The sequence below is a fragment of the Plectrocnemia conspersa genome, unplaced genomic scaffold (assembly GCF_051122295.1).
Source record: "Plectrocnemia conspersa isolate PC_06_02 unplaced genomic scaffold, ASM5112229v1 ptg000003l, whole genome shotgun sequence".
Classification (NCBI taxonomy): Eukaryota; Metazoa; Arthropoda; class Insecta; order Trichoptera; family Polycentropodidae; genus Plectrocnemia; species Plectrocnemia conspersa.
In genome coordinates, this window is record NW_028277167.1 from 12,344,160 (window position 1) to 12,361,392 (window position 17,233).

The following is a 17,233-nucleotide window of genomic DNA, read 5'->3' on the forward strand; positions in this document are numbered from 1 at the left end:
AGGAGTCGGATTACTCCGCGTACTTTTTTGATTCCGTGTGGAATCATGGTCCCTACGTTTCGGCCAGATTCGCCCGGCCATCCTCAGGGGAAAATTGAGAATATGAACATCCGGTGTGGGCAAAGCCCAGCATGTGGTTGTTAAGATCTGAACAACCACATGCTGGGCTTTGCCCACACCGGATGTTCATATTCTCAATTTTCCCCTGAGGATGGCCGGGCGAATCTGGCCGAAACGTAGGGACCATGATTCCACACGGAATCAAAAAAGTACGCGGAGTAATCCGACTCCTAGAAATATTAACCAAATATTTCTCCGCGAAAACGCATTCAACCACATATATATATATATATATATATATATATATATATATATATATATATATATATATATATATATATATATATATATATATATATATATATATATATATATATATATATATATATATATATATATATATATATATATATATATATATATATATATATATATATATATATATATATATATATATATATATATATATATATATATATATATATATATATATATATATATATATATATATATATATATATATATATATATATATATATATATATATATATATATATATATATATATATATATATATATATATATATATATATATATATATATATATATATATATATATATATGTAGCTCTCCGTTGACTGTAAAGTTCTGTACAAAAATATGGATCACATAAAGCACGCCAAACAATGACTTTTATGGATGTAACGGCGTTTCAATAATGACTTGTGAATTTTCTTCATTCTAAATGCGGTAATTTTGGTTGTTGACGTAGCCATATAACTAAAAATCATCGCTGAACAAAATGTTATGCTAAAAATGAGGATCATCTCGTTTTCGGCGCACAAGATAATCAAGAGGTTTTAATTATTACACGCGCTGGATCTTGTAAGCTCGTAAAGCAAAATCTTTCATAATGTGTATGGACACAACTCACAACTTATTCGGTGCGCACTGTACGATGTCTCTGCGGATGCGTGTTATCAATTAGAGTATGCGTGGTGCGAAAACGGTCCATAGTTATTCGAATTACTTGCTCGGATGGACGTTTATTTCGAAAATAAATTTGCAAGCGTTGTTCTGGCGTAAATCTATTCATGGTGAAATGACAAACCAAACTGAGCACAATCACGTGTCGCTGTAAAAAGTGTTGCCAATTCGAAAAACAAACCTCTAAAAAAATTATAAATTCTTAAATTAACTGAAAATCGTTGATGTTGCTAATACTTACGGTATTATATTGCTTCTCTCATGTGTTTGTATGTGTATAAAGGTAGGTGTGTTTTAAAATAAAATGCAGCGTTAATTTCACCAGACATTTTTTTATTATTTTTTACGACCTCTTTCATCATCATTATGTAACAATAAATTGAGAACTGACCCATGCTTACAAAATACTAAACATACACACTTGGCAACCGTCTTAGTTTGTTTACAATTTAAATTATTTACTGGCAGGTATGATATGTCACGGTCCTACTGATTACAATTAATTTCAATAGGACACCCTGTTTAACAGTGCGACGTCAAAGAGACCGCGCGGAACTGCCACCGAGCGAGAGACCGATCTTTTCAATCGACGTTTACGAATCTAAAATTTATTTACTATGTCGATGGGACAAAATAGTCGGTAGGTCTCTGGTGTCTCGGCGATTCCGCGAGGTTCACACGACAGTATAGATAGGAGTGCGATTCTGTGACATGTCATTCCCGCTTCGTCACATGACGAGGAAACGATTCGACACGAAAACACAGTCACAAACGATATTAAATTTAACTGCAAGAACTGGATTTCGACAAAATATAATATAATAACAATACAATATTTAACATAACCGATCAATCGTAAGACAGCGATTATACATTTTTTTTATATAAACTTATTTCCAGTTGTACATTTTTAAACTATTTCATTACGCATAACGCGGATATGCATCTTCGCCGAAGGCGAACGCGAATCGGCGCCGCGCATCGTATATTTTTTCATTAAATTATCTTTATATATAAACACAAAATTGAGAGTAATAATACTTCGGTAAAGATGCACGCGCAACACGAAGAAGGATCGAAACGCGCGGTCCCGTCGCGGTACCGATAAGTACAAACGGTCCGATCTCGCTTCGGCGGTATATTTTTTAAAACAGTACAATCGACCGATTACGCTAACGCCGAATCGGCCCGGGATGGGGCGCGATCGACCTATTTTAACTTCTAAGTGGGGTTTTAACATCGACCATGCGGAAAATTAATTTTACAACGAACAGACCAGTTTCGACGGGGCGCCGGAGAGTCTCTCGGCGACCGAATCGTACGACAGAGATCGCGGCCTCTACGGGCAGGCCCGTCCGGGGGCGGCGCCCCGGATTTTTCATATATAAATATATTCATATAATATATACGTATGCAATTTTTTAATATTTTAATCACTTTTTTTTAATATATAATATATACATAATATAATATGAGGACGCGCGTTACGAGCGCGCCGCCCTCTTTTTTTTTAATTTAATAAAATTATTCACTAATAGCAAATAGAACGAAAAATGCCGCGGGACCGGAATCACCCGGCCCGCACTGTACAGAAACCTAAACGGTTGATTGCACTCTCTCTCTCCTACATCATAGGTCGACTATCGCGCGACGCTCTCGCTAAAAAAAACAACGTAAACGTAAAACAACGTCCGATCCTTACGCGCGAATATAAATAAGTCGAAATATAAAACGCTTCGAGACGAAACGAAACGAAAATTATCACAAATATATTAAATTGAAATTTGAAAAACCTAACTTAAGTCGTAACGCGATCGATAGGATGAGGCCGGAGGACTCCGCCCGCGCCGATTATGTTATATTTACAGGAGGCGAGGGCGGGTCGCGGCCGTAGAGTCCGCGGGGCGAAGACACTACGCCTCTAACAAAAGTTTGTGCGGGCGGTAGGGCGCGCGCGCCGGAGGCGGCGGCGAGGGCGACTTCTTCGAGAGGTTGAGGGGCTGCGCCGAGTCGGCGATGTCCACCTGCAGCTCTAGCCGCGAGCTCGGGGGTTGGATCGCCGCTTGAGGACTGACGATCGTCGACGTCGGGGGCGGTAAGGGCGATAGAGCTGAGGGCGCGACAGGTGATGTCGCCCACCGCGCTCTCGAGAAGCTCTGAGTCTCTCGCGCTCCGCTCTCGCCGCGCATTATATAATTCTGGATGAGGTCTTGGCGCTTCATCTGCTCGGGGGTCATGCGGGGGCCTTCCATGAGCGAGCGCGCTAGCACCGTGTGCGTGCTCGATAGGGATTGAGCCGGCCGCGATAAGTGCATCTGCAGTTGAGAAGGTCGAGCGCCGGATACCATCGCCGGATTAGGGGCGGACGGCGAAGAGGAGCCGGACACGCGGGTCGCGGGTTCAGCTTCGGCCGCGTCCCGCTGGCGCATGGCGCGGAACTTCTTGTGCGGCTTGTAAGCCTCGTCCATGAGGGTGCTGGTGTCGTACAAGGGAGGCGCTTGAAGCACGCGCTTCAACACCGGCATGTCTTCGGCGGGCCGGCGCTCTTCGGAGCGCTCTTCCAGCGACGACCGCGGACTCGAGCTGCCCGAAGATGTGCCCGGTCGCTTTTCGTGCTTCTCGTTTCCGGACTCGATTCCAGAATCGGTGGGCGAGTCTAACTTGCGGTAGCGTAAGTGCGGGTGCGTCTGGACGTGCGGGTACACGCGCGCATGCTGAGGTCGACCGGTCACAGAAGCTACCAATCCGGCAGTTCTGAGCTCGTCTTCGCCGGAGGACGCCGATCCTCGGGATCCTCCCGAGTCGGCGCGGGGGCGCACGGGACAGCGCGCTCCGGCGAGGGTGGCCGCCAACAAGGGAGTTCCGGAGTAATGGTCGGCCTCTCCCGAGCACGCGGATTCCGTGCTCGAGACGGAGCCCAACGGACTCTTGACGGCATCATCCATGGCGACGTCGGAACCGGAGGACCACGAAGATCCGCCGGCGGGGCACTCTCCGCCGTCTTCCTCGGCGGACCACATCTGCTGGCGGAGCAGCTCTTTATGCTCCGTCCTGAACACGACGAGCTTCTCCGTGTGCAGCGTGCTCAGCGTTCTCAGATCCGGAAGAGTCTTCATCAGCTCGTGGAGGAACTCGGGCTGCCCGGGACGGTTCTGCGATACGACTGTTTGCAGGCACGACTTGAGCTTAGCGTACATACGCTCGACGAGATCTACGTTGCGGAGCCCGGGACGGTCGGGCGCGATCAACACTATGGCGCAAAACAACCCGATCTCGGCATCCGTAAGACACATCGAGTTTATTCTCTCGGCGAACTTAAACGTGGAGTCCACTAAGAACCTGGCGTTGGCTCCGTTTTGAATCGAATCGCGCTTCATCACTTGTCCGTTGAGGCAGATAATACTATCGACGGGCGCGTCGAACATGCATATGAGGCGCACGAATAGCGCGTCGAACAGGCCGCTCTTCAACAGCGTGAACTTATCGTCCTGCGTCAACAACTGGAAGCCGGGGATTAGACCGGCGAAGTCGATGACGCCGCGGATGACGTGGGCGAACCGCTGCGAGAACTCCTTCTCAGACTGAAGCTCCGGTGCGGGATTCAAAGGACACGCCTGAAAATATAAAAAAATAAGTGTTAAAAAAACATACACATATAAATACACTGATTGCGAGATCTCCGATTTCGAGTTCCGCTAGCGAGAAAACGAGTTTTCTCGGCCTTGCGGCCGCAACCTTGCCGGCGGAAGTAGCGAGCGCCGAAAAGTCGACTCTTCTCGCGCACTTTCACCTCCTCGAGATCGGATAAATCGGACGAGGAAGTATAAGATACTGACCAATGTGGGCATGGAATAGCTGGGGCAGTCTCTGGCGCGGGCTCTCATCGCGGCGACTCGCTCGCGAGTGAACTCGCAAGTGTCTAGATGAGCCCTTACGACTCGAGCTATCAATCTGGGCTCGTCTTCCAGCTCCGCGGCGGCGGCTCCCGCTGCAGATCTGCAGCTGCTGGACTGCTGCATGGCGGCGAGGATGCGCGCCTTTTCGCGTTTTGGAACGCGCCCGAATCGCACGGCTGCAAATAGAAAAAAATAATTCATTAGTAATTTATAATGGGGCGACGACCCTCAGCTGAGGCACGCGTCGAAGGGCTTTTGTCGGATGCGTCTATCGTAACATATGCGAGACGGAGATAAAAAAAATGGAAAATAAGACAGAGGGTGTCGTAGGGCGCCAGGTGTGCGGCGCGTGGCGGCAGCTGCCGAGCCGCCCTTGGCAGCTGCCCCCGCGGGGTCACAGCCCTTATCGAGCTGAAGAGAGAATCTCTACCGTCCATAATAACGGGCGAAAGTGAGCGTCGAGTTTCTAATTATGAACGGCGAAAGTGAAGCGAATAATCATTTGGGTCGGCGCTTTTCATCAATGATACTATTATTTAAAAATACGTACGAGGCGCATTGTGGTATTTGACGACTCCGTTGAGGATCCCCTTCAGTATCGGTAACTCTTCGCTCATTTTTAATACCATTAAAAACAATTTGGTGCACGATTTAAAAACAAATATAAACTAAGTATCACTTCAGTATGAGATCGAAGTTTAATCGATCGATATTATATATAGTAACTGTGTTTCACTGATCACTTTGGCATTCGTAGTGGGCGCGGGAGTGTTTTCGCGCAGACCGGCACAGACGACACGACATGGAGCGAACGTACACACTCCGCGGCAGCCGCGCTACCACTGAGCGCCACTCGGCCGGGCGGAGGCTCGCGGGGAGGGCCCCCACCACCGCGCCGTTCGCGTGCCCTTGAACTTGCGCCGCGCGACCGCCGCGCTCCCTCCCCACTCTTCTCCTTTCTTCGCCTTTCCTCCGGTCAACTGCGCGATCTCGTCGAACTCTTACCGCGATCTAGATACTTGGCGATTCTCATGCGCGCTATTTCATCAATTGTGGCCAAAAGTTTAAATTTGAATCGCATCATTAAAATTATGATTATCATTAATATTATTATTATTATTACTCTTTATATATTATTATATTAATCGATGTCTGTCTATGCGTATATAAATATACATATGTATATAGAAATGCGCTGTACTTGTGCAAAGTATGTAATGGACAGAGCGAACGTTCTCGACGAGTATTCGAATGTTGCCATCTAGCGGCCGCGCGCTCAACTAACGGCCGGGGACCTCTCGATCGCAATTTTGTTTTTTTTTTACTTTTTCTTAATATTTTTTTACTCAAATTGTGCGCAAAAAATATTAGGGTCTTTATTTATATAAAGCATATTAATACGATTATGTTCCTAATAACTGATGATATACATACATTAACCCTTTGATGTAACGGTGTTTTTAAATTATTATTTTTACATTATACATTATTATAATTAAATTCGTTCAAAAAATGTTTCATGTCATCGTCATAATAACGGCGTAATTTACTTTTTAATGACGAACAACGATATATCGTTGTTTGGCATTCAACGAGTTGAATATAAAACACTTTTCCTTTGTATTTTATGAGTAGTAAAAAAGTATCTTAGCAAAGTGTGCCCTAAGAGTGTTTTATGTTTTTTATCTACTATCATTAATATAGTTTGATTTAAATATGATTAGAATCACAACATTGTGTTATTAAAATTTGCTATATCCCATACATTGGAGATGCTGTATTAATATTTTTGGTATTTCAAAATACATAATAACTAATTACAAGTATTTTATTTTAGTAGAAGAAAAAAATAAACAATGATTTAGATTTTTATAAAAAAATAAATAATATGTATTAGATTACCCCATATACACGATGATACTTTTCGGCTTAGTTTGATGAGGTATTTTTAAAAGGATTTGTTTTAAAATATATTTGCATTTAAATAAATACTATGTTCCACAAAACGAATTGTTTGTGTATATATGTATGTATGTAAGATAAATCTAATTCAAATAATTAATAGAGCAATTATTTTATATACTGCTTATTTAAATTGTTCTCGTTTTAAAATGTCTTTAAACTTGCTTCGCGCCAAAAATGATTCGTACAAGATATTTCTGCAAAATTTATTTTTTACAAAATATTTTAAAGAAAAGAAAAAAGTAATACTAGCTGAATGATTTTTGCAAGACAACTTTCACAAAATATTTCAAACAAAAGATAAATAAATAATATTAGCTGAATATAGAAAAAAAGTAAAAGTTTTATAAGCGTTCTAAAGCATATTTTTAACTCTTAATTTATCAGAAAAATTTTACTAGTTTTGTATTCTAGAATAAACTTTAAAAAGTGATAATAATAAATGAATCTAAATCCTTGACAATTGATATTAAGTGTATTGTATATAATCCTTCTGCATTTTAGATAATAACAAAAAAAATATACATACATATATTGAAAATCAAATTCGAACTATTTTAGTGCAAACAGTATGTTGCAAATATGCAACATTATAAAAATAAGGAATTTATGAAGCCATATAGAAATATCATCACAATTTGGAATATGTTACAAATTTGTACCACATTAAACTAAGGGTTAATAGTGAATTATTTTTAGAGTACATACTATGTATGCGCATTTAAATAAATCTTTGGATTTTTCAAAGGTGTTCACTGTTTTGACAAATATGCACAAACAATTCGTTTTATGGAACATTTATTTTAAATATTGTTGACTTAATTGTTCTCATAGTTATTTAAAGTTAAAATTTTTAATCATATTCATTTGTTTATTTGCTATAGTTATAATAGCAAAACAATAACATTGTGTTTATTTTGTTCGTTTGTCATAGCATAAATAGTAACAAAACAAAGCGCGTCGATAGAAATAGAAAAATCGCGCATGGTGGGATAGTAGTAGTGTTCGATCGCGAGCGCAATAATGCTCAGAGGTCCGTTATCGTTCGTCGGCCGCGAGGTCGTCGCCCGAAAAGTGCGCGAGGCCGCCGCTAGGTTTCCTTCGCTACTCGCCGCTCGCGCCCCGGGTTCGCGACTCGGCTAAATAATATTTTCCCCAAGAATTTCGTCAATCTTCCTTCGCGATATCGGGAAACTTATAAAAGTCTATTCGAGCGCACCCGCGGGGAGAAAATCGCCGCTCGGAAAAGTGAAATTGCAAATCTGAGAGATTAGAGAAAAAATAATTTCTCTCGACTCGCGTTACGAAAGAGCCGCGCGCCGAGAGTGCGGCGACCCGCGCAGAGAAAGGCGACTTTCTCCGCGCGGAAGCGGCGACTCCACTTTCGCTGCTTTCTTCGGCGCGCTCTTGCGAAACTCGGTGGTTACGTCTTCCGGCGCTGTGCGTAGATTTCGTAACCGCGCGTTCGACCCGAGAGTTCGACGCTCCCGGGCGGCCGGCCGTTCCCGCGCCTTTTGCGCAAACCGTCCCAGAAAAAAGTTACGAAAACGGAGTTGAATATAAATTTGTTTACCGCGGGCGGTTACGAAACGCGGTCGACGCGCGGATTCGGTTCCGTTTTGACGGCCGCGGGTTGCGTCGCGCGCGTTATGACATCTTCGCCGACGGCGATAACGCAACGCTTTCTCTTATCAGCGACGACGATGACCCGTTTTTTCAATTTCGAGTTCGCCGACCCTAGAGCGGCGCTGCTTCGCAAGGACGATTGCGAAGCGATCGACTTGCGAGAGCGACCTTCTGAATTTGCGCAAAGCGACCCAGATGCGGGACGTCGCCCTGCGAATCTTCAATCAATATATATGTTGCGCTTTATTTGTTATATATAATATATAATACGACAGTGGCACGGTTTGCTACGTGACAGATAAAAAAAAGACTTCAACAGTTCGTCCATAATAACAAATTACGCGAGGACAAAATAGCTCTGAAAAGTGGGTCGCTCCGGGGCCGCGGTCGTTTAAGCGCCGTTTCGCGGCGCGCCTTTGTGCGCCTTGAGCGCGCGGGCTTACGGTCGAGTTTGGCTCGCAGTGACGAGGGACGAGAGCGGAGCGCGGGCGGTCGGAGTGAACGACCCGCCGTGGCCCGCTTGCGAGTCACTCACACTCGCGGTCGACCGAAACGGACGATCTATTCGTCTCGCTCTCGCGCGAGGCCATCGCTCCCCCCTCTCTCTCTCTCTGAACGTTCTTATGCTTTTGTTTATGGACGAACTTCTGAACTACATGATCGAAATTAAAAAATGAATCGTCTAAGTGGGTCACGATCCGGAGGTCGGCGCTCCCGCCGGGCTGCGACCTGACAATATGGAGCAGCTTGATCCGAAACGCGACTGCGAGTCGGAGCGAAGTAAAAGTGTCGAACGGAGGCCGCCGGCCGTGCCAGTTTAGCGGGTTCGACGCTCGTCGACGGCCGACAGAAGAACGCGATCGACCCTCGCGCGTTGCGAAACGAACGCGCGATTCCCTACGCTCGACCTAATAAACCTGTCGCGCCGAGCGGGCGACCTCAACACGGTTTCTATTTCTAACCCTTCACCGGCCGCGCCTACCTACGCCCTTTCGACAAAAACGCTGCGCGCATACTAGATAAATTAAGAAAATAAAAAAGTTGATAACTCACCATCTCTGCTCATGCCGACTGCGATGCATTTCTTCAAGCGGCAATACTGGCAGCGGTTTCTGTTGATGCGCAGGATAGAACATTGCTGGTTCTTGGTGCATGGTCTGTATTGGATCTTCTGCTGGATGGAACGTCTGAAGAAACCCTGCGAACATTCGTCACCGTCAGCACCGCAGTCGCTAGTGTCCGAGTCCGAGCGCGGAGCGCACCGACAGGAGGCTTCGCCTCCCGAGTCACTATCGCACCCGGAGTCGTCCGAGTCGCTCTCGGGTTTCGACCCCTCGAACAAGGGTTTCGATTCGAGCATTTGAACTAGCACAGTGTGGGTCTTTTTTAAAACGTCCGATTTTTCAGCGCGAGGCTGCTCGCACCGCTGAGGAGCAGCCGAGGTTTCGTCGCTGTTGTACACGCAGCCCATTTTTGTTAGTTTTTGATTTGTACGTTTGCGAAACGTCACTGCATAGCACGTCGAAGGCGAACGTGTAGAGTGAGAAACTGGTCACGGCGCAGACCAGATACTAGACGACCGAACCGAACGGGGCTTCGACGTCGACTGCGAGCGAGGAGTAGCTCGGGGCCGGAGCGGGCGGAGGGGCTCAGAGCTCGCGGCCTACTTACCGGCCGCTGAACTCGGCCCCGTCGAGGGAAAGTGAGAGTGTCACTCGACGTTACGGCTAACGGGACGATCTATGCCTCGCGAATACGCACCACGAGAGGATTCGTCCTCGCGAATCGAAGGCCAAAGATGCAATAACAATACGAATATGTTCACAGAAGCATATTCACAGAAGCCTAACTTTAATAAAATATCTTACATTATCAATTAGGGTTATAGGAAAGTCAAATTTATTTAAACATATTTTTTACAACTTTACCTTAATTGAGAATATACAGCCTTCGCGTACGTGTTGGTGTCGAAGCGTTATAATTTTGCGGCCTTGTGCGATAAGGCGAAAATCGGTCGCGCGCATTGCGAAGGTAGCGTAAGCGCAGTTCGTCGACCCGCGGGTATTTTTCGCGTACGTTCCGTAAATCCGATCTACATAGAATCTAGCCGCAGAGGCCGATAAGACGGACGAAATCGCGCGATAGCGATACGGCGACCCAGTTCGAGTCGCGCCGAAGCAAAGTGCAAACCTATCCCAGTCGCCCGGGGTGAACGACCCGCGCTCACAACACGCCGGTCGTTCACCGGCGGACTTTGCGCAACCCCCGATGCGCCCGACACCCCCGTCTCCCATTCATCCGATCTATTTTTACGGCGTCGACTCGGCGCCCGATCCGTCCCTTTCGTGTATCGCCTTTCGGCGACGGCGAGTGGGCGTCGAGCGCCGCATTTAGAAACGCTCGTTTCGGTAGCGAAGGGCTACGCTCTGCGGGCCGACGACCGGTCGCGATCCGAGGAAGTTCGCGACCGTTACTCGGTCGAAAATCGTATCTATGTTGAGAGTTATCGGCACGCGGGCGAATGTGGGTCGAAGGGTTCGCGCGCAGGTCCCGCGGCCCGGGCGAACGCTCTCGAAATGCAAGTCGGGGTCGGCGACCGGGCGGTCGTCGGCCCGGCGAGTCGCGGGTGACGTCACGACCCCCACCAGGCGCGCGCCTACCGCAACACACGCGGCCCGTCGTAGCGCGCGCCCGCTCTCGGACATGTCACTCGGCCAGAATACTACGACGGTAGTAGCGCGTAGGGGCGGGAAAGCGTTCAAAAAAATACTATTTTTTTCAAATAATTAACCTCCCGCATTTGAAGCAAGATTCAATAGCAAATCTTGTGTATCAAATTGTGTAAAATATCTAGCTGCACATTTCATAAATCGCTTAATTGTCTTCCAGTAAAAATACTATTTTTTAATCTAGAAATTCAATAAAAATAATACGAAGAACTTTATTTTGATGTTATGAATTCCAATATTCTAAATTAATAAATACATACTATAATCACCATTTGCAATTTAAAGTATTTTTGTTAAAATATAGATTTGCGTAAAAATGATTTTTTAATAAATGTTATTATAAAACATTTACTTTTTTGCTTGAAGTGTTTTCTACTTTTGTGATAATTGCTTGATCCGACGTCATCATTGATCAATTTTTAATTGGTGTGAATAAAAAAAATCATATTTATTTTCATTATCTATTACTTAATAATTTAAATAGCCGCTATTCTGAAACAATAAAGCGAATAAGCCCATTCGATGCTACGGACGTCTATTGACGTCAACATAAGACGTTTCACCGGCGCCGTTGCAGTGGGAACGCTCGTAACGCTCGACGGCGCCGACACGATTTTATTGCTTTTGACGTGAATTTTTGACTTCTGAGAAATAATAATTGTTTTTGCGCTATCCTATTGACCAAAGTTCGGTTTGAATATACTTTGAGCAACACTCTCATATCAGAAGTCGTATTAATATCGGTATGGATAGCTATCATATTTTTAAAGCATAATGTAGCAATATGCGATATGCGCCGTCTGTCTGTAATTGTTCTGCTTATTTTTCCTTGAGTTGATTTAGTTTGTATTTATATTAAAATATAATTAGTTTTAGAACTTTCATTAGCTTAGGTTTGGGTTAGAACAGAACATGGACGTTTCGCAACTGTCAAATTAATTTTCATAAACAAATAGAAATTTTGTATTATTAAAAAATCTATTTTTTTATTATAACTATGATTAACGTATTTTAAACAGTGTATCAAAAAGATAACAATTAGTCCGAGTAACGTGAAAATTTCGCATTATTAAAAATTTATATTATACAAATATTATCCTCATATTAACTTTGTGAATGTGACTTCTACGAAACTATGAAGTAAGATTTGTTTTAAATAAAAATCAGGTACTGTCTATATCATCAGATTTCTTCGAATACTTAACAACCAGGTCAACGACTTCAATATGTAGATATTTAGGTGGTTCTTAAAATCATGAATGCCATTAGAGGCACTACACTACTCCACAACAATACAACTCATATTTTTTCCACGTTACGCGATCACAACAAACGGTTGCGTAACACGATCACTATCGATAGACACACGCAACTCTGTTGCGCATTTTTGCACAACGCGCAATTTTCTCTCGTGTGTTACGCCGCCGCAGCATCGCCTAATTATGCGCACACTTTTGCTCCGGCGATGGCATTACATATCGCGAAAGTCGCATTGCGTGACGCGCTAATTCGTAATTACAATTTTAAATCGCGATCTAATAAATAATAAGAAAATGATTATAAACGCATTTCACTTTTGATCTGACTGACCGTTGCGGTACAATTTCCATGAAAATCCGACATGTAAACATTTCTCAGAAGCACATGGGCGCGTTCGCCCATTCACCGTTTAGTTTTTCCTCGTTTTATCTAGCCTTCTCGGTAATGTAATTTTGGCATTTTCGCGAATCGATCGCGCTTATCAATTTCCATTTTAGTTTCCGGACTCACTGTGACCGGTCAGTCCGGACTGGTCGTCGATGACCGCTCGGCGACTGAGCGTAATATACGGCGATCATAATCACAACTATAAGGATGTACTACGCTTAATAAAAAGTGTTTGTTTTGTAGTGTATAATATGATATTGTAGTCATTTGAAGTATATTGAGTTTTCCGTATAGTTCTCGGGGCACTAGAGCGAGTGGAAGTACGTGACTTGTTTCTAGGGGCAGCCCTAGTCTCGTTTGTGACGCGAGATGCTGCATTCGTCAGAGCGGGACCTAGACTTCCTCGTTGCGTCGCATCTACTGCGAGATGAAGCCGAGCTAGCTAGCTGTGGCCGGTTTTTAGCAAAACGCGGAAGACGCCTACCGGTGAACTCCCGAGACGATGCTCGCTCTCCTTTCCGATCGAGAGCGGAATGCTGGATGGAGAGTTCGAAATCGGTATTCCGTTAAGTCGGCGTCGCGTCCGAAGGTGCCACTTTGGCCGGAATGCACTATTGGCCGCGTCTCTGTCTATTCAGTGGGGCACCGTCCATCTGTCCCGCTAATGAATTTTCGACCTAGATTTAGAGTATCGCCGTCCAGAATTCGCGCGCTTGAGGCTCGCGCGGACCGAAAATAGCCCCGGGCCCGAAGCCTCGGGTTCGTCGACCCTGCACAACAGACTCCGCTCTCCGGGTCGCCCGGGAGACCTCCATCTCTAACCGGGGCTCGGATGTATGTCAAGAGGGGTTGGTCGCTCTCGTTCGACCCGTCGTGCCACGTTCCCACATTTTCGCTTTTGCACCTCCCACGCACATTAATTATTCCAAAAAATCGTGAATCGGAAAAACCACGACTCAATAATGACTCAATCCTTTCTGAATTTTAAAACATAAAATTAAATAATCATCTCGATTGTAAGCAATTTGATGAATTATTTGAAGTACTCAAAACTATATTTTTTGAGCCACTGTTTCATTATTAAATTAATAAGAGAGCTACTCGGGGACGTTATTTAGGGGGTGGGGTGCATTTGCCTCTCCTTGAATTTGGCCAGAAAAATGCATGTCATGATTAGGTGATCATTGCTCACATGGCAATCGGTTACAAATCGATCGCAAAATTATCAGAACAAATCAAAACCAAATTAATTGATTAAAATAAAAAAATAATAAATATTCATTCACTATTTTTTAAATAATTTTATAATATACATTATTTAATTTTAATATTATTAGGACACAAAAGTGAAAAAATCGATAATCGAAATAAATGTATAAACTATTTTTTAAATAGCTTTATCCGGTTTTACAAGAAAAATATCCGGGTTAATCAATAATGTGGCAATTAAGTATTTATCATTTAAAAATCGAAAGCATATGGATAATATATTAATTATGAAAACGTCATGAAAGCTGTTGATTTGTTGAACTAAACATATTAATGAACAGTGATAGATATAAACATAATTATATAATAGCTGATCGTTTAAATAAATAATAAAAGCAAATTAATGCAATGTATTTAATTATTATACCGGAAGATGTTTTTTAACTCGTTCCATAATTCGCAACTAGTGTTTCAGCGCAATCCAGAGACGGCATTTTAAGGAAGGGGGGGACATTTGCTTCCTCTTGAATTTAGTAGGAATAATGAAATATTATGAGTAAAAGCAAATTAATGCAATGTATTTAATTATTATATAGGAATTGTCTTTTTAACTCCTGCAACTACTCTGAAAAGTATCTTGTGAGCAATCGATTTACGACTGATTTCCGTGTGAGCAATTATCCGTTCATTAATTTAATTAAATATGTACAATGAATCTTAAATGAAATGACGCCTCTGATTTTAAACCAGAAATTCGGTTTATCCCTCAAAAAAAATCTAAAAAATACAGTTTCGAATATATCCCGAAATACTTTTTAATTTGTTCATTAAAGCTGATTTCGTAATTTATTTCGCAATGTAAGTAATATTTAAAAAAATTGTTAATGTTTCACTTATAAATTTATTTAAATCTCATTAAAATTACTTTTTACTGGAAGATATTGACGAGATTTGTTCAAATTTGAGAGACTGGGTGATTTAAAGCAACAGCCTAACTGGACCAAATTTGTCAATCGAACAGGGCGAAACATCTCCCTCCCCCTTTGAATTAAGACAGAAAAATGCATGTCTTTTAATGAAACACAATGAATTATACTTTAATGTGTTTAAAAAAATACAACAATAAATTTGTTTAAATAAAATACAAAAAATAAGCACAGAATATTGTTTATAGAGTAAATTATATGTATTATGACTTTTAAGTGCACCGAAAATGATGAAAACAACTTATTATGAGGGGCAGGTGTAGGCATTAGCCAACCCTTGAATTTGGTCAGAAAATGCATGTCATTTTATGAATTTTAATAAAATCGAATTATTAAAAAAACGACTACTGCAAAAGCTGAAATGAAGTCACTGATTCTAAACCAGAAATTCTCTAGTTATCCCTCAACTAAAAAACAATCCTGAAAATATTTAATAAATGTAATTTCAGTGAAATGAAATTATATCGGAATACATTTTACCGGTAGATGTATATTATTTTACCAGTAAAAATATAATCTGGCAAGTTCTAGTAAAATTATATGACTTTAACTTTTCCATCCAAAATAATATATCTTTACATACTTATAATTATTTATTTACATGCGATGTATAATATGTATTTTACTAGTGAAGTCCAAATACATTTTCACCAGTAGATGCATATTTCTACTAGCGTAAATATAATTTAACTGATAGGCGCTAGTTAAATATTATGCTGAACTAAAATGAAACTCAATTTGACAGTTGCGAAACGTACATTTACTGTTCAAACTTAAACGAAATCTAATGAAAGTTCTAGAACTTTCATTAGGTTTGGTTTAAGGTCAATGGGAGGGCGCAAAAACAATTATCACTCCTCAGAAGTCAAAAATTCACGTCAAAAGCAATAAAATCAGTCGCAATGGGAACGCACGGTAACGAGTGTTCTCACTGCGATGGCGATGACACGATTTTATTGCTTTTGAGACGTGGATTTTTGTTTGTTTTGCGATGTTTCATGTACAAAAAAGGTCACGCAAAGTCTACTACTTGGATACGTTTCCTATTATAAAATTTATTTATTAACTAATGTTAAAAATTGCACTAAAATTTTAAACAAATAATACTGAAAAGTTTTAACCTAATAATGAAGTACATATTGTATTGCAGAACTAAATAAAAATACAAATTAAAGAACTTTAAAAATTAAAAAAATAAAGAAATTGTTTAGCTACTCAATAAAGTTTGTCTTAAATAAATATCTAAATTTTCTTTGAGAAACACAGCAGCTTATTAAAAATAAATTCACGCTGCGTGCGTATTGATATTTTCTTAGCCTAAAAAAGGTCGTCCCATAAGTCTTAGCGTTTCTAAAGGTACAGGTTAAATAAGTTAAGCATTAAAATGTGTAATACTTTACTAAATTATAAATTCCGCATCTTTTTCTACACTTATTCTTCATATGTTATCATTTTTTTGTGTCTGATTCGAAAAATAATGTATATGTCGTTTTTTAAATCCGTTTTTGTAAAATATTTTTTTCAACCTAAAAACTATTGCAGGGATCTAAATAGATGATAGTCATTTAGAGCAATGTCTGAAGAATACGGTGGGTGAGAAAGAAGTTCCTAAGAAAATCCATCGATTTTTTTCTATCGTCTTCTTGGATACATGAGAGCGAGCGCTGTCTTGGTGTAAAATTTAATTTATAGAACTTTTGTGCTAGCTTCTGTATCGTTAAACTCAGAACTGGTTTTATGGTAGCACTAATATCCTCACTAACAACCCCTAAGAAGATATTTAATGTCAAAATTCCCGGAACGAAATTTTTAGAATCTTATTTGACACATTTTTAACTACCGAGTTGAAACTCATAGAGCATAATATAACTTAACTGCGATTATTTTATCATCACTGCCATTGTTGATTTAGGGTTGAAAATATTGTAATAAAATATATTCCGTTACTAAATAGCATTATTGATACGATTACTGTTAATAAGCACCGAAAGAATAGTGAATTTTTCGTTAATTTAAATGTATGAAAAAACCCGAGACAATCTGATATAAGTAAGTAAATCCATATAGAAAATTTTAATTAAAAAAAATATTTACGGCATGAACCAAACTATTTGCAACACAAACCAGACAA

At 41.6% G+C, this 17,233-nt stretch overlaps 1 protein-coding gene across 4 annotated transcripts in view; it reads right to left on the reverse strand.

Annotated features, from left to right (window-relative positions):
- Nucleotides 1–1,359: 1,359 nt before the first annotated feature.
- The window catches only part of Eip75B (Ecdysone-induced protein 75B), a 187,271-nt gene continuing 171,397 nt past the window's right edge, over nt 1,360–17,233 (reverse strand). For 3 of the 4 annotated variants that reach the window (XM_088183297.1, XM_088183299.1, XM_088183298.1), the window contains exons 3-5: nt 9,585–9,729; nt 4,884–5,119; nt 1,360–4,661 (exon numbers count right to left, since the gene is read on the reverse strand). In XM_088183297.1, the coding sequence (XP_088039423.1) occupies nt 2,961–4,661; nt 4,884–5,119; nt 9,585–9,729 (2,082 nt within the window). In that variant the 3' untranslated portion in view covers nt 1,360–2,960. Of the gene's footprint in view, nt 4,662–4,883; nt 5,120–5,493; nt 5,788–9,584; nt 9,730–17,233 lie in introns of those variants that run through there. The other variant, XM_088183300.1, reaches the window with a different exon arrangement.